At 38.2% G+C, this 26,355-nt stretch overlaps 1 protein-coding gene across 3 annotated transcripts in view; it reads left to right on the top strand.

Moving 5' to 3' along the window:
- Positions 1–19,876, top strand: part of LOC146003258 (serine beta-lactamase-like protein LACTB, mitochondrial) — a 35,832-nt gene extending 15,956 nt beyond the window's left edge. For 2 of the 3 annotated variants that reach the window (XM_083141446.1, XM_083141455.1), the window contains exons 2-5: positions 7,278–7,468; positions 14,017–14,254; positions 16,832–16,997; positions 18,488–19,876. In XM_083141446.1, the coding sequence (XP_082997572.1) occupies positions 7,278–7,468; positions 14,017–14,254; positions 16,832–16,997; positions 18,488–19,121 (1,229 nt within the window). In that variant the 3' untranslated portion in view covers positions 19,122–19,876. The remainder of the gene's footprint in view (positions 1–7,277; positions 7,469–14,016; positions 14,255–16,831; positions 16,998–18,487) is intronic. The other variant, XM_083141465.1, reaches the window with a different exon arrangement.
- Positions 19,877–26,355: the final 6,479 nt, after the last annotated feature.

The raw sequence follows: 26,355 nt of genomic DNA on the forward strand, positions 1-26,355 counted from the left end.
ATGCATCGGCTAACACACTCGTGCACAAAAATAATCTTACTTGTTTAACATAAAATGTCAGAGGTGATTTTGTAAATGCCATTGAAACGAATATGTATTCATTTGAATGTATTGGAAATGGAAACACACATAAATGTGAGACATTCCATTCCAGGATGAAACCTTTAACACATATAACAAGATAGAAATGTTATACAAAAATTATACAATTTTTCTACAGTTACAGTTTTACAAATTAAAATAAAACATTATAATATATGCAGTGTTATATAATTACAAAGTCTAAGACTAACAAGGGAGGTTATCTAAGTGTCCCCCTCCAATTTCCATGAAACTTGGCAGGTGTATAGTGGGGCCCAATGGAAGAAATACATATTTTTTTTGTTTCAGCTAAAAAAACGGTTTTAGGGGGCAAAACCCCCCTCAAATGCCAAGATGAGGACAAATTGAAGTGAGAATCTGACCCTGTTTCCCCCTCCGATTTCCATGATACTTGACAGGTGTGTGTATAAAGGGGCCCAAAGGAAGAAATACGTTTTTTTTTGCTTCGGTTAGAAAACTGTTTTAGGGGGCAAAACCCCCCTCAAATGTCAAGATGAGGACAAATTTAAGTGGGCATTTGACCCCTGTGTTCCCCTCCGATTTCCATGAAACTTGGCAGGTGTGTGTATAAACGGGCCCAAAGGAAGAAATACGTGTTTTTTTTTGTTTCGGCTAAAAACTGTTTTAGGGGGCCACCCCCCTCAAATATATATATGTATATTAGCAGGTAACAATATGTTATAAACACATTCTTACTTTCCAAAGAAGCGCATGTTGGATGGCAAAACGGATCCGGATCCGAAAAATTTTAGGATCCCTAATCCAAACCACTATGTGCCTCTACCGTGTAATGAACCCGGACCCCTTGATTACAAGGCAACGACGTTACCACTATCACTGCAGTGCATATGGTGGACCTTAATATAAATCCATCAAGTAATCAATATAGTGCAAAAATGAGAATGCTTGGGCAATGTTATTGGTCGGAGTCCTAGTCCTACATGTTAATTTATTATCATTTGTGGGGCTAGAAAAATAATTTCTCCAGTACCGTCATAGTGATTTGATTCTGCGCAGGAGAATCAATATTTCTAAAACTACTGATCCAATTCTGATTAGTATTTATTCATAATATACAGAATTCTGTATTCTGAAATAAAATTATAATCTTCAGCAGCTACATTCTCTAATCAAAATGCCCAGTGCAAGAGTTGCAATTATATTCATTACTTTTATGCCAATGTATTTGTCTCCTAGTGGAATTGAATTTGTAGTGAAAATATTTTTCTCCTTGATAGTGGCACCTCGTAAGTGGACGGTATTACTCGCATCCTCCCCATTTTTAGCCCTAAGTTCTGAATTCCATTCGTTGAACAAGAAGACTTAAGATATTTCATCATGGCAGAGAAAATGGTATCACTAACACATTTTCTATTCATGGGTGGTGGTGTTTATTTGGTGCCTACTTTATTAAGTTAGTGCCACTTTTCAGAAGCACGACAAGCTTCAATCTTTAGTTGCTTCATACTGTTGTGATCTGGACAGTTTCGAGTTATGGCACACTATGAGGCAGATAGGAACTTAAAATAAAAACCCTTCAGCAGCTGCTTGCAGTGGTTGAAAAATTCAAAATTGCCTTTTACGAATGTTATAAGCTTTGTGTTATTGAATGGCTGCTTGCGGCAAATCAAGTGTTACCTTCGTAATTGAATTGGTAACAAGAGTTTGAGGGCTCTGTCTGTTCTGCCCTTTAAAGAGCTTGCAAAATCTTTGGATTTAAACAAGGTTGCAGCTCCTCATAAAAACAGACGTGTCTTATTGTAGTTTCTTGCTGTGGTTCATTTTCTCATTTTAGCAAAGCAGTACTCTCAACCTAGAAATAAGGTTACGTGTAGTATTTATTCATATACGCAGTGTAGTCTTTATGGTGTGCATAAGTCTGTGATATTATTCCATAATGTCTTAGGGAAAGAAAACAATATAATTGTTGCATTTTATTTGATATAAAAGATTCGTACCTAAAAGTTATTTTGTATATGATGGAACAAAATGCAACATCTCAGTGATTTATCTTTGGTTCTGACTGTAAAATATGTCACCGGTAAAATTATACCATAGTAAATTATTAAGTAAATACATTTTATTCACTTTAGTTAGCCCCCCAAGAATTTGACTCCGAAATCTGTAGCCCCCCCCCTACTTATTTCAGGCTGGCACCGTCACTGCCTGTTTGGCATGGACTCGATGAGGTGATTGGTGATACTTATGGGGACTCATCAGCAGAGCTAGGAATTTTAGGTGCAAAAATTTGCCAATAAAGGTGCAAAAAAGGTGCCAATTTTTGTACAAAAAAGGTGCTAATTTTCAGATGTAAAATTTATTGTTAGCAGTGCATACATATATCATTCAACTTGTCTGGATAAACACATAGAGTATTCTCTCGTTTTAATATAACTAAGCAAAGAAAATTCTCTGATACATTAGAAAGCGACATAAAGGAAAACATGCTTCTTCTTACTTGCTTAGAATTAGTCATCTAGAAAACTGTTAAAATAGATTACATTCAAAATTTCTATGTTCTTCTGAGTGAGGCTACAATAGATTACATTCAAAATTTCTATGTTCTTCTGAGTGAGGCTACATCTGCAGTCACTAAGCAGATATTTGTAAGTTGAAAAAGAACGTTCGACGTCAACAGACACAAGTGGTGTGTATTTTGTTTTCAACCGGTAATCCACATCCTTGTTGGTTGCGACTTCTTGAACATCAGGGTTTTTGGCTAAACTTTGTTCTAACTTCTCTTTCCCGACCCCTTGCAGCTCTCGTTGTACATCCATCAAAACAGCCCACTGTGCTTCATTTTCAGGACACTGCTCCTCCAGTTTTGTGATTGCAGTAGTAAGGAAAGAGAAACCAAGTACAATATATTCTATATATATATATATATATATATATATATATATATATATATATATATATATATATATATATATATATTCAAGTACTTCCAATTCCTGTTTAAGTGCAAGTTTTTAGGCTTTTTCTACAGCTGAGGAATCACTAGGCAAAGCATCTAAAAATTTCGATATTGTATGGAAATGATTGCAAATAAACACTGCAGCTTTTAACCATGTACCCCATCTAGTGAGGATGGGAGAGGGTGGTAGTAGAAGTTTCGTAATTTCTACGTACTTCTGTATTCTAGAAGGAGCCTTTTTCAGTATTTTCTTAATGCTAGAAACAAATTCGTTCACATATGTATATTCATCTTAAGAGCTTCACAAACTCGATGCAAAGCATGAACAAGGCAGGTCACTTGTTTTAAGTTAGGATACATATTCTTCAGATTAGAAAATGCAGCTAACATGTAAGATGCTTGGTCTGTAAGAACTAACCACACACTATCATATTTTACGCCCTCCGGCTACAATACAAAACATGCATCATTGAAACTTTGCATTACACTTACATTATCTGTTTTGCCGAGAAAATATTTTGGCATGGTGAACAAACAAATCCGATGCATCGATCAGTCGATCACGGACTGCAGTTACCTTGCTCGCTGAGACTGGAGAAGGAAACGAAAACAAAACAGCTTTCCAACAACAATTCGTAAACAATACAGCATAGGACAAAAAGAGCACAACTTCTAGCAATTGTATCGCGTCATTGTTGGCACTGTTTAAAGTCCGCGCGCTTACTACATTAACGTACAAGAACTGAAGAAAGCCGATTCATTGTTGTGCGGTGAACAAGAAACGCGTCCCAAGAAGCCGTGCCTCGAATGTGGGTGGGGTTAAACAGCATGCGAGTTGTATTAAAAAAATGATAAAGATGCAAAAAGGGCGAAAAGGTTCTGATTGTGAAAAAGGTGCAAAAAGGTGCAACCGAAACACCATTAGTAGAGTTCAATACGGGCATATTTTGGGGATGAGTCACTTTTTTACCCATTGTCACACAAAAAAAATTAAGGTGCAGCACCTAAAGTTCCTAGCTCTGCTCATCAGTCATCACTTAGGGCAATCTATAGCTCTGGAGCTCTAGGGGAGTTGGCCTGCCAAGTGCATTCCAGGCATGTTTAATAGGATTTAAGTCTGGTGAGTTCACTGGCCATGCTTCTTGATTCCTTTGTCTTGTAGTATTTTGACAGAGCTCTGTGAGGATGGCCATTATCGTCCATGAAAAGAACAGATCATCTTAAGGCCATCTTCATGAAAGCGAGTGCAGACAGTTTGAGATGACACCCTGCATTCTGTTGCTGTGAGAAGAGCACATTGCAGTTTCATTACACTCTTGTCATCTATTCTGATGGATTCTTAACAAAAGGTACAAGTTGTCTCTTGCTGTTGTTGCAGGTGGTCTTGCCTTCCCGGCACATTTCTTGTCATTTGGAACTGAATCCACATGCAGCAAGTTGAACTTTTAGACACTCCCAAGAAATATTGCTACCTCTTGCTGTCTCTCTACAGCTTCCACCCTTCCCATGACTATTATGGTAAATTTTGTTGTTGCAGCATTGTACTGTCAACGAAGTTAGTAATAAGGTGTGTTTTATGCAGCGTAAATTGATACACTTGAAGGTTTAATTGTATCTTGTGAAAATGTGATGTATAAAGAAACAAATGATGGAGTACTAAGTGAGGTGAGTGTACTACTTGCTGCCCACGTTTCTCCACAAATTCTTACAATGTCTGACAACAACTGCCATTTCCACAACTGTGCAATGACCCATCTACCTACCATCAGACACCACAATTGCCTGAGACACGTGCTTATGTGCACCAGTTATGCTGTTTCATGTCATGGAGCAATATTATGCCCTTTTTCATTCATAATGTCTATGATGATACATCAACCTTCAGATATTTTTCCATGATCCCTTAATTGTTTTGAGCAGTGTATAAATTTTTGTGTTTCTTATGCAAGGCTTTATGCTGACATGGCTATGAATTTATATACGTATTAGATTAAGAACAGGATCTAGTAACATTGAGCATTTAGAACATTGTTGTTTCCATTATCATCTTTTAATAATGAATAACATATTGAGTCCTTACTCAAAACTATGTGTGCATTTGACACACAAAACCAGGGAATAAACTACTTGGAACACTAAATTTGGTCTCTGATGAGATCATCTTCCTCATAGTTAGTTAATCCAGTGCTGACGATCTTCATTACAGTAGTGAGAAAATGGAAAATTTAGCACATTTTTGTGTGTGACTATTTATAATGTTACAATGCTGTTTGGTAGTAGTGGTGGATTTTTGTTAGGTTAGGAGTATTAAGTTTAATGCTGTCAGAATTTCCATCTTTTTTTCTTTGTGTGCGTCCATTCTAGGATACTGTGAATTGAACAAATATACTGACATCTTCACAAATATCTTTTTTACCTCTGAAACTATGTAATGGGAAATGCACATTTTTCAAGGAATAGTAGGACCATGAGCAAGAGAACTTGGGCAGAACCATATGTTGTGTGCATTGTACTCACATGTGGAGGGGTGTGGTAGAGTGGATCAGGCTTCTCCCTGGGCCAAGCTGAACGGATGGAGAGGAAGATGCATGAAAGCTTCTGTCTGAAGGTTCTTTTGTTTGTGGTTGCTCTATATGTGTGTATATATTTCGTGGTAGGATTGGTTTTATTTGGTTAGGAATATTAGGTAACGCTTAGAAGTTTTGAGAGTTTTTTCTATTTATGTGTGTGCATGAGATTTTTTGTTTTAGAAAATAGTGGAACTGCTCCACAATGTGCAGAATCGGGTGAACACTGGCTGCACTTATCTAAAGTGACTTGGCTAAATATCTTAAGTTGTTTTTTTGTTTCTGCATCTTAAAATAAACATTATGTTGCTTTAAATACTGAAATCTACCAATTAAATAAAAAGTTAATTTTTTGAGGGTGTGTAGTTAGTGACTGGCAGATTATGGTGCAAGTTCCATTTTTTTCTGTATTCAAGAACATGCTGGTACTCACTTCCGTGCCCCTTTGTATTTGAATGGTAGAATGCTGTGAATTGAGAATTAATTCTGAAGTAAACACGTATTTGTAGCACTCAGGGAACGGATTTATATGTGCTAAGAAAGTGTTAGATATGTGAATATATATTTAGTTATTTTAATCAAAATATACACTTACAATTCTGAAAAAAAGTAATTTCCATTAAGCAAGCAGCTCGCCTAGCATACAGCAAGCATTAAATGCAATGCAAAATTGAAGTACATAATGTGTTGTATTTTTTAGTACCAAAACTAAGAGGATTACCAAGCTTTTAAGTTCTGATACGCAAATCTGCTCCTGTTCTCCAAACTGCATTTATTACCGCATGATGCAATGGGAGTAAGTACATTAAAAAAATGAATGGATTTCACCTCAAATGCTTGAGCTTGTATTCTTCATTGTTGACAAGAATGTTAGAATGACAGTTGCATTGTCTATTGTCAAGATTTAAGATAAAGGGTAGAAACGAACAGAATATAGGTAAACTGAAAACTTTTGGTATTTGACACAAGAAGGGAAAATGTACTAACGGCATGAACAGGGCCTTTTTTTTGTTGGAGGAAGGTGGAAAGTAGGTGGACCAGGGGGAGAAAGTTAAGGAGAGTGGTGGCAAGGTGGAAAGTAGGGGAGGCACCAAAAATCCTCGTTGCCCTGGTGAAAATTTTATCTTGAACCACCCATGACTATGAATATAGAATGTATGTTGGAAAATGTTTGAAAATATGGAAATTAGATGGGAATATTGGAAAATCAAAATAGTATTTTTTGCAATTACATACCACGATTCTCAAAGATAATACAAAATAACATTGATTTTAGCATCATACCAAGATATCTATATACATATAAATCCGTTCCCTAGTAATAATATATTTATATGACACTAAAATGATGCAGCACTGAAGACCTTCTGTATGGACCTTTCTTTTCTTAAAGTCATAGTATCATGCTCTCTCTGTAGTTGCAGTGTTTTTGTACATATTTGTTTACCGACTTTGGTAACAAGGCTTTGTTTTGAAGGCTGTCAGTAATTAGATAATTCATGATATCTGTTGGATACAGTAATGATGATAATTCGTCTGATGCAAGCACTATCCTTTTCCCCAAGCCCTGTACTATCTACAATGGGTAAAAAAGATATCCCCATAATTGACAAGAACATAGTAAAATGTGTATAAATAAAGTATATTGTATAATAAGGATATTGAATATTTCTTGATATTTTTTCTTGTAGGATTTGGCTTGGCTGACATTGAGAACCAAGTGCCTTGCCATCCAAATACTGTGATGAGAATTGCAAGTATTAGTAAGAGCATAACAATGGCTGTTGTTGCAAAGTTATGGGAAGAAGGAAAGTTAGATCTGGACAAGCCAGTTCAAGAATATGTACCTAGCTTTCCCAAGAAAACATACAAAGGAAAAGAGGTGAGCTTTTCTGCACATTCAGGTACAGACAGGACTAGTGCAAGATACACTTCCTGCCTATTTCTCTAAGGCAGCAATTGAGAATGTAAGGTAAGCCCAGAATGACCATTATGGCTGATTTTTAACCTTCCCTTCTTGTCTAACTTTATTGTGTAGAAGTTGCATTTATGGCAGTGTGCTTTGTGGGTACTAATCAAAGATAGATGTGTAGTTGGTAGTTGATGAATGAAATATATTTCATTAATATACGAGGCCATGCTGAAAAGTAAAAAAAAAATAGGAGGCATTACTGTTCAGCATGTCCTCTTAGTACAATCGTACAATTGTTACAGTTGTGACGCGATAAGAAGCGGTGTGCAATAACGCATAACGGCATAATGTGACCAAATTCTGTCTTCTAGTTGGCTGCCATGTGGCTGGGGGTTTTCCTCATTGCCACATTCGCACAAACAGGCAGACAGGCTAATCAGCTGTTGGCAAGCTCGGGAAAAAATAAAACATAACGCGAAATTAAGCACGTACGTATCAGTATGCTAATATAGGGTCTTCCAATAAGAGTGGGTCGATGTTGGTAGCCTGTGGTGGCCATGTTGTTTTGGTGGCGTCTGTCTAATCTTTTGTTTCTTTTTCAGGCACTGATGCCAAATCACCATGGCAAGTTACACGATTCAGCAGCACGTCCAAATGATAAAACTTTATTATCAAAATGAGTGTTCGTTAGTGGCCCTTCAAAGTCGACTCTCCAACGTTTGGTGGCCAAATTCGAGACGACCGGTTCGGTAAACAATCAGCAAACACCCGTACGTCAAAGGAACGCCAGATCGGCTGAGAACATCAGTGCGGTCTGTGAAAGTGTGCAGGAGAACCCGAGGCAGTCAATTCCTCGCCGTGCACAAGAACTCGGCCTTTCGCAGACTTCAACTTGGCAAATTTTGCATTGGGACTTGGACCTACACCCGTACAAGATCCAACTGACCCAGGAGCTCAAAGTTAATGACCATAGACAACGCCGTTTGTTCGCTGACTGGGCTTCGGAGCATTTGGAAAAGGACCCCAATTTTGGCCGAAAAATCATCTTTAGCGATGAGGCGCATTTTTGGATGAATGGCTATGTTAATAAGCAAAATTGCCGTATATGGGACGACGCCAACCCACACGAGGTTCACCAGGTGGCATTGCATCCACAAAAAGTTACTGTTTGATGCGGATTTTGGGCCGGCGGCATCATTGGTCCGTACTTTTTTGAAAACGACATTGGTGAGGCCATCACCGTCAACGGCGAGCGCTACAGAACGATGATAACCAATTTCTTTTGGCCCAAATTGAACGATATGGACGTAGACGACATGTGGTTCCAGCAGGACGGCGCTATGTGCCACACAACGGACGCCACAATGGACATTCTGCATGAACGATTTGAGAGTATGGTTATCTCTCGCAGAGGTGACGTGAATTGGCCACTAAGATTGTGCGATTTGACCCCGCTAGACTTTTTCTTGTGGGGTTTCCTGAAGTAGCAGGTCTATGCCAATAAGCCGCAATCGACCGATGCCCTTAAAGTCATCATCACCCAGGCCAAATTCAGCTGGATCTATGCGGCAGAGTCATTGAAAATTGGACCACTCGGATACGAGCCACCGTGAGAAGCCACGGGCAGACATTTGAACAATGTTATATTCCATACATAATGCCATACATGGGCCTTTCAAATAAAAAAAGAATTTCGTTCATACCTCACACACAGCTTGTTTTATTCCATTTCAACATCGACCCGCCCTTATTGCAAAACCATTTATATGTTATTTCCGTCGTAAAGTGATAAATTAACGAATCTAGAAGTTTGAATCTGAAGTTTCTTGTAGGTTAACGTTAACTTCCCGTGTGAATTTTACATTCTGGCAAGCATGAAACATTTTATCTTCCTGCTCTACACAGCAACCAAAAACCTTCACTGAATGAACCTCTGTTGTGTTTTTATTATGGTACATTGCAAGCATCAGCTACCGGCATCTTTTTACTTGTGTTGAATCGTATCACAATTACCTACAAAAGAAAATGCATCTTGTGTTATGAACAACTGTGGCAAATCGTTCTCCTTTGATTTCATGCCGCCTCTCTTTGCCTTCATTGTCACACTGCGGCGTTCGTCTTTTTCGCAACTCGATGCCGACCGCAGCTATGCCCGCCTATTGTTTTTGTATACGAAACTCGCCCTTTGTTTTGTAAAGACATGGAATTTATACTTCTGTAACATTGTTGAAGCTTCAGTACAAATGAAATGTATTTCTTGAAAATTAGGGTGAATTACGTATAAACAAATTCCGTACAACTTGGTTTCATTAACACGTTTTTAAATTATATTTTGCGGAATCTACAAAAAATCACCTCTAAAACAGAATTTCACAGAACTGAGTTACTGTATTACGGAGAAGAATTTATCAAGAACAAATCAATTGCATCTGAATTGATTGAGTTGGTGTTTTAAAATCCACTTTATGCACACTACGGCTAATCTGGAATGGACCTACAGCTGGAAGTGGGATCCGAACCATTATGTGCCTCAACAGGGTATCGAACCCAGGACTACTTGATTACAAGGCGACGATGCTTACCCTACCACTGTACCATTGGGGAGGCACATGTGGGTGTGTGAAGTGAGATAATTTGGGAAGCTACATGGGGAATATAGGCTCTGGCAATACAGGTAAAAAGATAAAGGTAAAGTGTTCCCCTGTGCATAGCACCACGCCATGAAGGCGTATAGGTGGTGTGGGAGTAACGTGAGTGGGGGGTGATGTGATCAGCATCACGCCCCTGACCACCTTTACCCCCCAGGGTTTCCCCCAGGTACCCATGTTATTCGACGCTGGGTGGGTGCCGGGGCCGCTTCCACCGTTAGAAAAATTCCCGGATTTGAACCGGCCGGGGATCGAACCCGGGACCTTTAGCATGGTAGTCAGACACGTTACCGACTGAGCCACCGCGGCCACTTACAGAGTTCAATAAATTACAACGAAACGCTTGGCAATTGCTCGATTTCCTTAACATTAATGATACATTTGGTACATGTGTAATTAATGCTTCGAGCTACCTGTATGTAAAAACAAAAAATGAATGAAAGAACAGAAGTAGTAGTTAAAGAATCAGTTGTTTTTGCTGAGAATGAGAACAATGGAAGTGTCCTGTTGTTGACTGTTTAACCAGATGTTTAATCCTACATGTGTTTCTGTGGGCTCGCGAAAATCCTGAAGTAGTTCAATCTGGCAACAGCGTGTCGCTACCAGAGCAGGTGGTTCCATGCCGGTTGCTAGCACGTCCCAACTGCAATTTATCCCCACTCTAATTCTCCCTTTTAACAACATGCTAAATAGACATTATTTGACTAATATTGTTAAGAGAAATTCAATAAGGCAAATACAAAGTCTGTATACAAATCATTCAGACTAACCTCCATTGTGTGATCCTTGAAGGAGGTGGTCCCCTGAATATATTTTGCCCCTTCCACATATTCTCCCTGGAGGTTAATGCACAATTGCCATCTCCCTTGCAATTTCTGTATTGATTAACGAAACCATTGTTTGGGAGTGTTTGACCCACTTTCTGACAGCATCATGTAAAGCTTCAAAATCTGGAAATCATTGACCATGCAGGCGATTCTTCATCTCATGGAAGAGTGCCTATTAACTTGGTGCCAGACCAGAGGAATATGGTGGACATGGGAACATGGTGAACCGTAGTGACTGCAGCTCAGTTTGAGTCTGTTAAATAGTGTGTGGTTTTGCATTAAAGGTCATCATAAACGATTTGTTGCAGTGTGCCGTGACTCACACCAATGTCGGTAATCATCTCTTGGAAAGGGATTTGTTTGTTTTCAACGATTGGATCTGAACCTCCTTAAATCATTTGCAGAGTTCTCAGTGTTCTTGGATGACCACTGCTGGATTTTTCACTATTCCATTGTCTCATGCAAAACCTGTCACCCAGTTGAACACAGTTCTACATGAAGGAGCAACAGAAGCACACACAACCACTAAATGCCTGTGAATACACTAGGCGTTCTCTCCTTCCTTCCATAAGAAACATGCAGCCCATTTCTGCCCATGGTAGTCATTCTCCATAGCTTGTCAGCCTGGTTACTGTACTATGGCACTACCCACGACAAACTGCACTGTGGCACCATCTCACAGCTACATAACCTTCAAGGTCAACACTATGGTTTCACCAAATAACAGTCTGATGGCACCTGCTGCATTGAAATCATAGCCACAGTCTAAATCATTTGTATATGTCCCTCGTAATTGCCCACGTCCATACGAACTGCATAGTCTTCCAGTATGTCACAGTAATCTAGTATACTTTAGTGTGAATCATACTTTGATTTTAAAAAAATGGGGGAGTTAATTCTAGTACATTATGTCATAGATGAGATGCTTCAGAAGTTTCACTTCTTAGCTGTTAGCTACCTTTGCAATGTAGTTGGTTGTTGAGACTTAATTGCACATTTTGAAAAAAATGACTGAAATGTATTACACTGTTCACCAAAAGTACAAAATTAACCTGAAATCTTTGTGGTTCAAATTTTATATTTGACTCTCTACTCTCGTATATACAGTTTCACATTGTACTGCAGTCAGTAATGCAACACTTTATATGGTAAGGAGAAATATACCATTGTTAACCTCTTATTGCCCACTGATCCATAATGTGAACCAGCACGTGAATACTCCTTTGAGGAACCCTGGTGTGGATCAGCACCATATGATTACATGTAACAATCATATCTCCAAAAAAGATGACGATATTTTAGTTCAATTTTTTTGTTCATTATTATGCATTTTATTTTATGATCTATTTGAATAACAAAACTGTAGTTATTTGTAGCATTTTTTTTTCAAAACTGTTTTTACAAAAGTGTTCCTTTTTTAAGAAGAAAAGGTCTTCATTGTTATTCAAAAGTGCTTCTGGCATGAGACGTGTGGACGCAAATCACTTAAAATTTGCAAGTAATCATGGCAAACAACCACTAATCAACAACATGACGCTACTGTCCCACATGTTGAAAAAAATCTGTAAAAAGGGAATTTATTGCAAGAAATTGTAAATTTTTCTGTAATTTTGGAAAGCTGGTGTATAACGATTGCCACCAATTCCCTCTCAGAATTAATGGTCCCTTCCCATAGTACAAACCTGGAACAATAACCCATTAACCTTTAGCTACCGGGCGGTCGAAATTTTGACCACCACATGTATACTCCATGATGCCAGATGGTCGATATTTCCACCAGCAGTGGCTGGCAACAATTAACGTGCCTTCTCTTGAAAACTATACATGATATTTCAGTTGTCTTTTTTTATCTTTAGTATGCATATGGCCGCGGTGGCTCAGTCATAATAAATTTTTCTGTATTTTCAAATGAGCTAAAAATAAAATGGGGTTTCCATTAAAAAAAACTAAGTTTGTGTTGAAAACCATATTTCCTTACGTTGTTGAACGTATTGTGTCCACTAATTTCATGAACCCCTCTCATACCTATATATCTGCGAAAGCAGTTTTTCAATATTTATTGTTGTTCACAAAATATTTCCGGTCCTACTTTTAGGTGCCCCACCCGGTATATGTAAAATTTTCAATTTTCTTTCTTTTTCCAACTTTCAATTTTGGGAGAGAACAAGGATAAAATACATTACCATTGAATGGACTGTTATTCAGCACAAAGATAAAAATGACTTCAGCCCTCTACAAGAATTAGTTTTCTTCAAGAGTTTTTTCTTGGCACATTCAAAAAGCACCTGCCGGGAAAGCCCAGTTTCCAAAAGGTGGTAGCATAATGTGACAGGCTCAGTCCACCAAATGTTAGACATAATCATACATTTAAAGTTTAACCAAGTGAACAGAGTGAAGTCGAAGAAGATAAAATGTCTTAAAGTTTTGAATTTCCCTTACCCAGCATCAAGAGACCTGGCTCACATCTTCTTTATGTCAGTAAACTGCAAGTCACCAGACTTTACTCTTTTCTATGTTCTTGTTGTTGGGCTTTTGGAGACTTAGAGAAAATGTAGGAAATAAATTTCTCGTTCAATTTTAATATTAAGATCTAATAGCCATCTGAAAAATAGTGCACACTAAATTTTCTCTAATGTGAAAATGTACGTTTAGACACACACTTGCTGTATATTCTTTCCACTGTCTTATGTCAAAAGAAAAATTTGTTTTACAAATCTACTTTCATGCTTGGACAGACTAATTGAGACTGATCCTTCAGTTTAAAGTGGAATCCAAACTACAGCACTTGGCCCCACTGGGAATTGAATACAGGACTCTTTGATTACAAGTCACTGTGTTAGCTGCTATGCTGTTGTGAGTAGATCTCACTCACAGAATCTTTCAGGAAGGGAAAACTTTGTTGTACAAAAATACATGATTGAATAGGAATATGATAATGACCTGAGGTCAGCGAACATTTGCACTTTTACAAAAATATGATGTATTGTAGAAGACATTCAACTTACTGATTCCTTCAAGTATTCTTTTATGTTCATATTTTTAGGTGACACTTACAACAAGGATGCTAGTAAGCCATCTAGGAGGAATTAGACACTATGTAAAGCAATCTAATGAAAAGGAAGAAAACAGCAAAGATAAGAATACAGCTGAGAGAAAGCGAAGTGTTGAATCAGAGTTGAAAGAAGAAGATCGGATACCGGAATTCTTCATTAAAGAAAAATATGATTCAGTAGAGAAGGCATTGCAACTCTTTCAGAATGATGAATTAATGTCAGAACCAGGTAATCATAAACGTTCCTGTTTTCTCTAATTTAGATATCTAAATGTCAGTTTCCTTCCATGGTATTCTTTTATAACTGTATCTTTTTTTCTTTCAGGTTTGTGCTCCCCCACCCCTCATGTGTCCTTGATCCAAAAAATATTCCATGTACATGTCTTTAGAGAGTGGATTTATATACAGTTTATATAGAATATAGCTAATTTGTGTGGTTTCAAATTCAGTGTCTACAGTCACTACCAGTCTCAATAACAGTTAATTTGATTTTATGGTAAACAAGGATACTGGAAAGGATGGAGTAATTTCATATGGAAAGTCGTACAATTCTGTTATTTGGTTATGAATTTCAATGGCACAAACTTTTCTCACATTCAGAAACCTTACCACACTCCGCACCTCACACTTGGTAAGATTCTCAAATTTGTCACACATGTACAGGGTTCACAGCTTGATACCGTACACGTGTGCACAGTCTCGCTGCTTGGCTCAAACGGAGGCAACGTAGGTCGAGTGTGCTACAGTCGAATGTTCCTTCTTTCTGGAAAGCACTTTGCCACAGCTGATGAACTCAAGGATGCTGTCACTACATGGTAGGCGGCAAGCGAGTACAATGATGGTATCAACCAACTGGTATGATGCTATGATAAGGGCTTGAATGGGTATAGCAAATATGTGGAGAAGTAGAGTAAAGCATGTAGTTTCTGTACTATATATTTTTTTGCACACACCATTTGTCGTTTGTGTTTTACATCAAAACATTCATTTTTTTTTTCTGGATGACCCTCATAAATTCAAAATTATTGAATTATAGGATATAAGGGTTTGAAATCCTCTGAAATGTATTTTCTGGGTGTCTGTCATCTTTACAAGTAATGGGGGTGGGGAGGAGAGAACAAGGGAAATTTAACTGTAATGTTTGTACAAAATACCCAAGTAGTACATGCATAAAAATGACTTATATGCATTCTGTAAAGATAATCAAGAAGGTTCCGTTGGTTTCTGGCAATGTCGAACATCATGCATTTACACACTGAGAGTTCCAAGGTTTAGAAAGACAAGGCAATAATCAATTGGTGGCCATATACATGTTTATCCAGCAGGCTATGCTCAGTGCAGTTCCATGTGAACATCAATGAGAACAGGTGTAGAATGGGTACTCCAAACAGTACAAGGGCCTAAATGCCATATGAGTTTGGACTTGGAACAAATGGGGCAGCAGCATGGAAAAACATATGCCAGGCTTTCAACAATGGTGTGGTGAATGAAAAGGCAGGACAACGGAGGTTTAAGAGATTCAAGAATTGCAATGAATTCCTCAATGATGCTGGAAGACCAACAGCAATAGACAATGGTGCTCTGCAGGTGGCTATTAAGACAAACATGGCATGACTTGGGAGAATTCCATGTGGGCCCCACATGCCTTGACTGCAGCTCAAGAAATGACGCAAGCAGATGCCTGTGTTCCCTTACTGTCATGTCTGGAAAAATATCTCTTTTGGACAGAGTGCTGACATGCGATGAGGAGTGGGTTCTTCATGATACTCCACAGCACCGTCATAATTGGTTAGCATTATATGGACCCATTCCAAAACAACTGAAATCACCACTGCATCAAAAGAAAATTGTGCTCTGTGTTTTGTGGACTGCTCAGGGTATTGTGCATCGTGAACTGCTGCCACCTAGACAGACAATCAATGCAACTGTTTACTCTCAGCAGCTGAAACGTGTTAATGAGAAACTGAAAAACATGGCACCAGCACTCGTTAATTGCTAAGGTGTCCTCTACTTAGCACATAATTTGAGACCACACATGGCTAAGGTCACATATGACACCATTCTTTGCCTTGGTTTGGAAACACTGATGTGTCCGCCTTATTCCCCAGACATTAGAAAGAGAGAGCCGAGAAAGAAAGAAAGAAGCAGAGGGGGAGAGAGATAAAACAGAGAGAAATGCCCCAACTGATTATCATCTGTCGCAATTACTGGTCAATCATACGACAGTTCCAAAATCTAGATGGGGTGCAGACTGCATTTGATGACTTCATTGTTCATATTCTGCCGAGTTCTACCACAGTGGGGTCCATGGTCTTCTATATGTTGGAGACAGGGAACTATTGGTAGTAATACAATAATTAAATAACCTTATTTCGTGATACACTACATAGAAATTTCAGTGAAAAATGCAGGCTCAACCAAAACTTGAAGTCTGTGGCACTACGTCAATGCTCTACCAACTGAGCTACAGAGCTAGCCCTGGTTTCACCTGATTTGTCTCTCTTGCTGCTTTACCTCTGTCATTGCTCCTGCAATGGAATCTGTTGCCTTTGAAACACTGTTGACGTAGATGGTATCTAGTTTTCAAAAATATTTCTTACGTATTGTACATACTTTATACATAAAGTAGAATTTTTTTACACATAATTACCTAATTCTGGAGTCAGTTCATTTAGTAAGCAATTCATAATGAACTAATTGGAGACCTTTAAAACTGGGATGTATTGTTTTCAGTCTTTATTGATCTTAAGTTTTGGTTGTTCTGCTTATCATAGCAGTAGCATATATGTATTTTTTTTCTTTACAGGGACCACATTCTTGTACTCAACTCACGGTTGGACACTGGTGAGTGCAGTTGTAGAAGGAGTGACCAAAACAAAATTTCCTAAATTAATGAAGAAGTTTTTTCAAGTGATGGGAATGAAGAATACTTACCTTGATGAGAATGAGCCAATTATCTACAACCGTTCCAGGTGAGAATGATGATGACATTATATGTACTGAAAGGTCTCGTGAGCTGCAGAAGATGGGTAATCTGAGAACCCAAATTTTCAAGTGTTTGAATCTCTTGAATATGAGTTTAGACAATCTAATGCATCAGCAGAATGATGCTAATATGTCCGAGTGAAAGTTTGTTTATGCATTACAAGTGTTAACTCATTGTAGTAGTAATTTCTTTCTTGTTTCTGTGCAGGTGCATGGTTAGGAATACAGTGCAAAAGGAAGCAGATTGAGATCTTTTACTGCACAAGAAAAGTTCTAGATTATTAACTCTTTCACTGCAGGATTTTGGCATGCTGATATAGCTTTCGCTGCATAATTTTTTTGGAAATATTCAGAATTGCATAAATTTGGGAAAGAAATGTATTCTAAAGTACTTTATGAATTCTTCCCCTATTCTTTGAAAAAGAGTCATAGCCAGGACTTGTGTTAGATTTTCATTCATATTGAAGTGGATACAGTAGCATGCCCAAGGGGGGGGGGGGAGGGGGTTGGTAGGGCTTGACACCCTTCCTTTTGGTCCATAGCAAAATATGGCCCAACTACTAAAAAAAAGTATATGTACCCTCACCTCCTTTCAAAAATCTTGGGCATGCCATTGAGCAGATAAATGATTCTTGTTGCCATTGTTATTTACATACACACAACGGTACATGTTTTTCAATTGTTCAGAACCAAAACAAGTTATTTCCTTTGAAAATAGTTCAAATGACAGAGAATAGATGGCAGCATGTTCTGGTAATGCTTTTTCTTATGGGGTGAGTACAATTTTCAGCTGTTGATAAATTTGCAGAAGAAATCCTTTCAAACAAATCAAAGATGCTGACCAATCTACCTTTTCATTTTAAATTGACATCTGACATTGTCAATAAGAAGAAAGCAAAATAAATGTTATTGTACAAATCGAGGAGGGGCAATTGTCAGTCCTATACAGTACATTGCATTACTATGTGCTGATTGTTCTAAATTGCTGTCAAAAGCAATATAATGCATAAGCTTACTTGTGAGAAATCCATATTTTAATACTGACAAATTTAATAATGGTGATATTGACAATATTGATGCCTCGATTATGCAGATTTTTTATATATATTTCACAGCTTTACTCAGAAAGTGCAAGACTGTGCCTTTGGTTTTTTTGAGCTACAGTTGCATGGCTTATTTCAAAAAGTCTAAATTTTTTTCTGCTCTTTTAAGTGTGAAAGAGCATGGTAAGAATGATATCAAATTTACATTGAGGTTGGTTTCCATACTATTCAGTAGTATATACATAGAAAAGCAACAATGAGATGGCATCTGCTACATGAACTATACAAAATGTAGTCACAGATACCTCTGGGTTGTAATGCTAGACTGAAAATATGGGGCTGTAAAATCCAAAAGTGTGCAGACTATACATGGGCATGTTGGTTGTGGCATAATATCAAATCACAATTTGTATTAAATCATACTCATTTTCCAGATACTACACAAAGAACAAAAGAGGGCGAAATGTTAATGCTCCTTATGTGGACAATTCCTACAAATGGGCTGGAGGTGGATTTTTATCTACAGTCGGTGACCTCATGAAGTTTGGGAATGCAATGTTGTACAGCTATCAGTATGCTGGCAAACATAAGTACATCACAAGAATCAATGAAGGGGACTACGTTGAAAAAACTGTGCAAGTACCTGGTAGCAGACAGAACAATTCTATTAGTTCACAGGTTGCAGAAGCAAAAGAATCAAGTGTCTTAGTACCTGGCTACTTGAAGCCTGAAACTATGAAGGAATTGTGGACAAAAGCACCAAAAACCGAGAAGAGTTATGAGATTGATGATGGTTATGGCATGGGTTGGAGTGTTGTTCCATATAGGATGCCTTATGGAGGTGGATTAGAGCAGCCATTTTATGTGGGTCACACTGGTGGTGCCATGGGGGCCAGTAGTGTACTTCTTATTCTACCTCCGAAAAGGTCTCAAGGAGTAGAAAATCCACCAAAAGGTATAGTGGTGGCAATGATTTGCAATATACATGATGTTGGTCTGAATGCGACAGCTTTTAAGATTGCAGAGGCTTTTGCTGATGCAACTCATGGGTGTGGTGTGCAAGTATGAAGTTTCAAGGGTGTGCGAGTGATTTATTCTTAATAAGTGAATTATATTGAAGCTTTATGGCAGGTGATCTAATATTGGCAGTAATTTTGGTAGCTGGGGTTTTTTGTTTTAAGTATACACCAAGAAATTGTTCTTGAATACATGGTTTGTAAGCAGCATGAATATATTTTTACAAATATTTATAATATGCAACTTCAGGATGTGTAGTACATATTTGGGAAATGAGAGACACGGTAGTAGATAAATACAGAGAAACTAGTACAGACTTTTTCCACAAAACTGTTTTTTTTTTCTTCATAGTTCTATTATTTTCAGTGGCCACTGCCACCATCCTCATTGGAACTTGTTGCACTGTTGCTTTTCTAAAAACAATAGAAGCATGCCAAGAAACAGTGCAACAAGTTCCAACAAGAATGGTGGCAGGGGCCACTGAAATTAATAGAACTACAAAAGAAAACAGTTTTGTGGAAAAAGTGAGTACTAGTTTCTCTGTATTTATTCAGGATGTGTTTTTGAAGATGCCTATGAACAAGACCACATAATTGAATTTCATTGTGACGAACTGTAAAGTCATAATGTAGTAACACATCAGAAAGACAAGATACTTATCTAGGTACATCAGATACTATGGGCAGTACCAAAAAAGTGGCTCAGTTGTCTGAAGATCAAAGGTTCGAATCTTCTGTAGAACCATTTTTTTATTTAGTATATTGTCGACATTTGTAGGATGAAAAATATTAAACCTATTCTTTTGATATATCTAATTACTTGTGGATACCACTTGGAATGTGTTTTTGCATATACCTAGGTAGCTTCTCCAATACTAACTTACTTTTTACAGGAGGCAATAGGGTGGACAGAGAGATCGATATTGGTGAAAATCTTAACCATCTGTGGCTCAAATGTGGGATAAAATGTAAGTTTTAAAAGAAGCCCCCCCAAAAAAACCTTTACAAATGAACCAAGGTCACATTTAAATGGTACACTATTCTTGAGAAAATGGCACAGTAATTGTAAGAAAGATTTTGCAATGTCCACACAATGAGAAGGAAGCTTCACTACAAAGAGACTGTTAAGAATTAATTCTCTGTAGCATTAAGAATTTCAAGTCGTGAAATGAACTGCCCTTCATATATCCTGGTGGGATCTTGTGCAACAGAAGTTTTCCTGAAAACTTCATGGAAACTTCAGTAGAAATATTTTGTAATTTTTCTGTATTTTTTTTAAAAATAGTTGTGTAATTGATTAAAAAAATATTTTAGTCATTAAGAGGATCTTTGGAAATTTTGGGGCTGATCTGATATACCCTTGAACTAATGCTAACACACTTTGAAATTTTCACTGGCACCGTATTAACTAACACACTTCAAAATTTTCACTGGCATTAATTAACAATTTAATTAATTTAACAATCAGGTTTTCAAAATATTGGTTCAGGGTGTCTACCAGTCTGGAAAACCAGGAAAATTCAGGGAATTTTTTTTTCGTGGAGATGCCAGGGAAATGTACTGTCTGTAAAAGGTCAACATTTTTGTAGTAGTTCACTAAAAGTAGGTTCTTGAACATAGAAAGGAAGAAAGGACGAGCAAGAAATTTAAAAGTTGTTGACAAACTAAACTTCAGTTTAATATAATGACCATTACCAGTTCTTGGAGTAAAATTTTAACTATTTTTCATGTAGAAATCTACTACAATAGGTGGCTATGAGAATTTACAATTTCTTTTTTGTGTCAGTTTGATAGTTTGAACAATACATGTGTTATTAAATTGTACTATAATTATGTATTATTTATGCAGTAATGTGTGATTTTTCAAAAAATAATTATTTGTTAGTCATTAGTAAATGATCAAGTATCACATAAAAACTCACCCCTGATACTTGCTTCCCACCCCATACCCAACAGTCAATTACTGTTGAGTTTCCCTTCTCTACTTGTGAAGTAGGTATTCCAGTATTATGTTTAGTGAGATTCTAAGCATTTAGCTGAAATATAATTTCCTTCTTCCAGGAAGGAAAATTTTGGTTCTTGGTGTGGAAAATCTGGAAAGTCAGGGAATTTCATTTTTACAAAATCGTATACACTCTGAATACTATTACATTGAAATGTAAATATTTGTCTTATTAGGGGGAACATGCAAAATAAAGAAAAATAGAATATTGTGAAAATATCAAAAGTGTGCAAAAATTAAAAATTTCCGGTTCTAACTCAAGGGAAACGGACTGATATCAGAGGATTACCATTCCCCCTCACTTTGAGCACCGCTTTCAACATATTCAGAATAGAAAATATGGTTATGATGCCATGGAACTATTACAAATCTCTACAACAGCAAAATTAAGTAATTGTACATAGTCAAGCAGATCTATTTTCCCACAATTTAGAATATTAGAATGGATCTTCAAAGTTAGAGACGTTTTCTGTGCTGGCAGAGTGAACCTTAATGCCAGCGTTAGTGGGATTTTGAAAAATAACTGAAAATTATTCCAGAGGTGCCTGAAGAGCTTGATAGACATTTGCAACAGTTCATCTCATTGCAGTAATTCAATGTCCAAAAACAAGTGAATATTTAGGCATCTCCAGTGTGCATGAGAGAAGACAGTGTATTACAAAAGTAAGAGAGAATGATCCTATGTTCAGTGCATTAAGGGTTCTACTACCTCAAGTGTGTCTAGCAACATGTATCAATCCTGTCAGTTCCATAAGTAGTCTGTGTGGTATATTAGGATGTTGAACTGTAGCAGAATTTCCTTTCATCTGACTTCACTACCATGATACATACGTGGGTTGTCATAAGTCATGGCAACTATTTTTTTTCTCACGAACAGGGGACAACATGAAAAATCTAAGATATACGTTTGAAAGTGTATGGAATGTACTTTCGAAAGAAGCCACCAGATGATGTATGTGATCAACGGTGGGGTAGTAAGCACGGACCCAAGCTCAGTCGGTGAATGACAGCATTCAAAAATGGAGGTCATGAAGCGGGAGCAACGTTTGTATGTTAAAATAGCAGTCTCCGCAGCAGAAATGCATGGGAATGCCATACAGAGATATGGGAAGCACTGGGTGTGCATGCCATACCCTATCGAACAGTGATGAGGTGGGTGGAGTCCTTCAAACGGGGCAGGGTGTCAACTGCCAATCTGCCTCGCAGTGGGCATCCTGTGTCCAAGGACAAAGATGTATGGGTGATTGTGATTGAACAGTGTTTACCTGAGGACAGGCACTGGACTGTGGCGGAATTACAACTGCATACAGGAATACCGACATTGACAGTGTGTTGCATTTTACACAAGGACCTACAGATGTGGAAACTTGGTGCAAAGTGGGTGCCACATCACTTAACGGAGGTACAAAAGTGAATTTGCTACGAAACATGTCACATCAATCTGGTGAGGTTTCAGAATGAGGGACATGCCATGTTGAATTGCATCATTGCAGTCGATGAAACATGGGCATGTGTCTACGAACCTGAGCTCAAGCGACAGTCAAATGAATGGCATCATCCTGGGTCACCATGGAAACATAAGGTTCGACAAAATCCATCGCCCACAAAAGTTATGGTCATTCTGGCATACGACTGTCAAGGTGTTCTTGTGTGCCATCCAGTGTGTGAGGGTCAAACTGTGAATGCAGCGTATTACACTCGATTTTGGTGTCACAATTGCGCCATGCAGTACGGACCAAATGTCCAGAACTTTTGGACAACACCATTATCCTACATGACAGCTCACACGGCGGACATCGTTAGGCATCGCTTACAGCAGTGGGGATGGGAGGTTCTTCCACACGTGCCTTATTCTTCTGATCTAAGTCCATGTGACTATGATCTCATCCCCAAAGTGAAGAAGCCATTGCATGGGAAACAGTTTGCCAACAAAGAAGAGATCGTAACAGTATTTCAGCGAAAGGTAGCACAAGTAAGCACTGCACATGCAGCGGATGGTATTCAGCGCCTGCCCCATCGCTGGCAACGAACAGTGGATAACCTGGGTGAATACTTTGAAGGTTGTTAAACAGTGTAATCTTGTGTACTTGTTGTTCATGCCAAAATAAAACACTGTTGTCCAATGTCCTGTGTTCTGCCGCTTCCCTACGAGAGTCTCCTGCATCCAGACTTCATCTGGTGGCTTCATTCGAAGGTACAGTGGGAATCATTTGTATTCCCAGACAGTGGGGAAGTTTTCACCTCAAGACAGGTAGGACGTTGTCGCTGGGTACGAGCCAAGTGGTGTCTGCAATGAGCACCTGGTGCACTTGAAATCCCAGGCAAGCTGGAGAACCATTTTTTTGCGTGCTCACAACACTCCTATAACAGCATTCATCGAAGGGAATATATATATGGAGTAATAAACGTTTCCATGGATTTCGAGAGGAATGAAGGATTTATTACTTTCAAAGCACATGTGATTATATATTTTAAAAATACGATTGTAACTCAACACTACAGTGCGGAATGTCAAGGTAAGATTGATAATGCGTCTGCCAGTAGACCAGAGGGATTTGAATCCTGTGAAAATGATCATTTTTATCAATATCATCAATTTGTTTTTACGTTTAGAAAGCGAAGTTGATAGATTACACAATGCAGTAATTCAACAAAATCACCGGGCAGCAACCTGAGAAGCACTTGTTAATTTCCATTATTTTCCCAAAGTATTTTACTATTAATAGTTAAAACACAAAGCTGATTGATTGAATTTCTTTATTTTACTTCGCTTCTTGTGCCACCTTTGGCTAATTTGCGAAGGTGAGGATGAGTGATGATATGATGAAATTGATGAATGGACACTCACAAACATCCATGCCCAGGCCAGAATTCGAACCCGGGATTCCTCACATCGTAGCGCGATGCGCTAACCAATCAGTATCCCCCCGTCATTCACACATTTCTCAAATTTTCAGACATGTCAATTTTTACTGTATTTTCGTCTTGACTCATTTTGGACAAACACATACATCCAAGTCCTAGCCGGGATTCGAACCTGGGACCCCTGGCTTCATAGCATGTTATGCTAACCACTCTGCCACAGACGCCGACAACCAATCTGCACAGGAGCTGGCAAAACACAAAGTTAGGTGAGTATAGCCCTATATGAAGCATATGCACGTAATGTAACAGATTAACTTCGCTAAAGACAAAATAGTAAAGTATTTTGAGCTAATAAAATAATGATTCGTTTAAAGTTCGAATCTCCCTGGACGAGTATTTTTACATATAAATTTTAATGTAGTCAAATATTTTCCAACATGTGACAGAAATGAAAATGAATTATTGAAAATGAGTTGAATTTCTTTAATAGCAACTTATCCTCTCCAGCGTACAGACAGATGAAATTTCGTGAGCTTGTTGCTTTCAGACTTTGTAAAGTTACTTCGTAATAGTAAACCAGTTGTAGTATTTTGCCCCAAAAGTAACTAAGACAGTTACCTTTTTATGGAATTTAACCTATTTCCAGAGTTTACCGTTACTTTAAAGAGTAACAATGTTATTTGTAGATAAGCTAAACCTCGTAGAACATGTAACATGCTTGAACTACAGCAGGCGCTATACTTGAACTGAAGGCAAGCTTTCCTTGACTTTATCCTCAAAAGTGAACATTCATTGTCAGTAAATTATAATAAACGCCCATGAAAATAGACATAAAATTCAAAGCAAACCTGAATAACCACATCATTCAAAAATCCACGTTGCAAATGTATACACATAACTATTAACTTAAAAAAAAATTGAGCAAATCATAGGTTTGTTTTTTAATAAACTCCTTACCATGGTCGTCGCCAAAAAAAAATTGTGATGGGAGGGGGGTCAGCAATCTATAGTAAAAACAATATAGAATTGAACAGTTTGATTCAATTGTTGTTTTAAGTGCACCTTATGCACAGAATTGCTAATCGGGACCGGATCTACAGTTAAAGTGAGATCCGAACCACTAAATACCTCCACCGGGAATCGAATCCCGGACCCCTTGATTACAAGTCGATGATGCTTCCAATACACCATCTGCAAGGCCCAAAAATAATAATGATCATCATGGTTATGATTATTTCACAATATCTATTAAATACTAATAAAAATATACTAATTTTATTCAAAATTTATTAATATTAGTATTATCATTAGTATTGTATTAGTATTATTCTACTTGATTCACCAGATGAGTGTATATGCAGCACAACTGACTTCATTATCTTTTTACATTTCATACAGTTTGTGCACTGAAATGTGCAGTTTTTTAATGTGATAGTTACCATGCACATATCCCCTTGCTGAAATGTGCACACATAATGTGCAATGCATCTGACGCATCTTTTCATTTCTTTCCCACAACCTTCGCAGTTCGGGCTTGTGAGCTCCACGTAGCATGATGCCCATTGTGACGTAGCAGGCAGGTAGAAACCACTTGACTTGGCTCGTCCCCAGCAACAGCCTCGCAGTCACAGCTGTCCGGAAGGAGAAGCTTCCCTCCCCGCCGTCGGGGAATTAGAATGGTTCCCACTACATTCCATACTTTGGCCCCTGTTCGCGAGAAAAAAAATAGTTGCCATGACTTATGACTTAACCCTCATATCAGTTCTACTAGTGCAGATTTCAATTGTTTCTCAAAATCCCAAATAACTCCATCAAACTCCAAAACTAAATGCTAAGAGCTCTAAACTGGACTCCCCTAACCTAACCACATTCACATTATTAGACCAAAGTGGAATTGTAGGTCAGGAGGACCAGGTTTAGAGCACTTAGCATGTGGTTTTGGCATTTCTTGCAAGTTGAGTGTACTCTGCACCAGACGCATCAATATGCTGTTCGCTAAAATCATGTTATGTAATGTTTCAAAAATGTTTGTGTATCGAAGCATTAAACAGTACAAGGAATTCCAGGGAGCTGAGGACAGACAAAGATCTGGACATCTGAGGACTGTCTGGATGGCAACAGCCATCAAGGCTATTGGAGAACGAATTTAGCAGAACCCCTGCTGGAAGTGGAAAATTCTTGTCTGAGACAGGAGGTCGATGTCTTGTCAGGGACAACCTACATCTGAGGGCTTACCACAAGTTAACCTGACACCTCCTCACACCGGCTCTCAAGGAAATTGGCGAGCAACAGCCATACACCTTCATCAGTGACACACACACACAAGGTAGACATGAAAATATCCTGTTCATGGAAGAGATATTTTTTTACGATTGAGGTATCCAAGAGTCACCAGAACAAAAGGTTCTACGTGAAGTCA

This window comes from Lepisma saccharinum, chromosome 1 (genome assembly GCF_977018435.1).
Source record: "Lepisma saccharinum chromosome 1, izLepSacc3.1, whole genome shotgun sequence".
Classification (NCBI taxonomy): Eukaryota; Metazoa; Arthropoda; class Insecta; order Zygentoma; family Lepismatidae; genus Lepisma; species Lepisma saccharinum.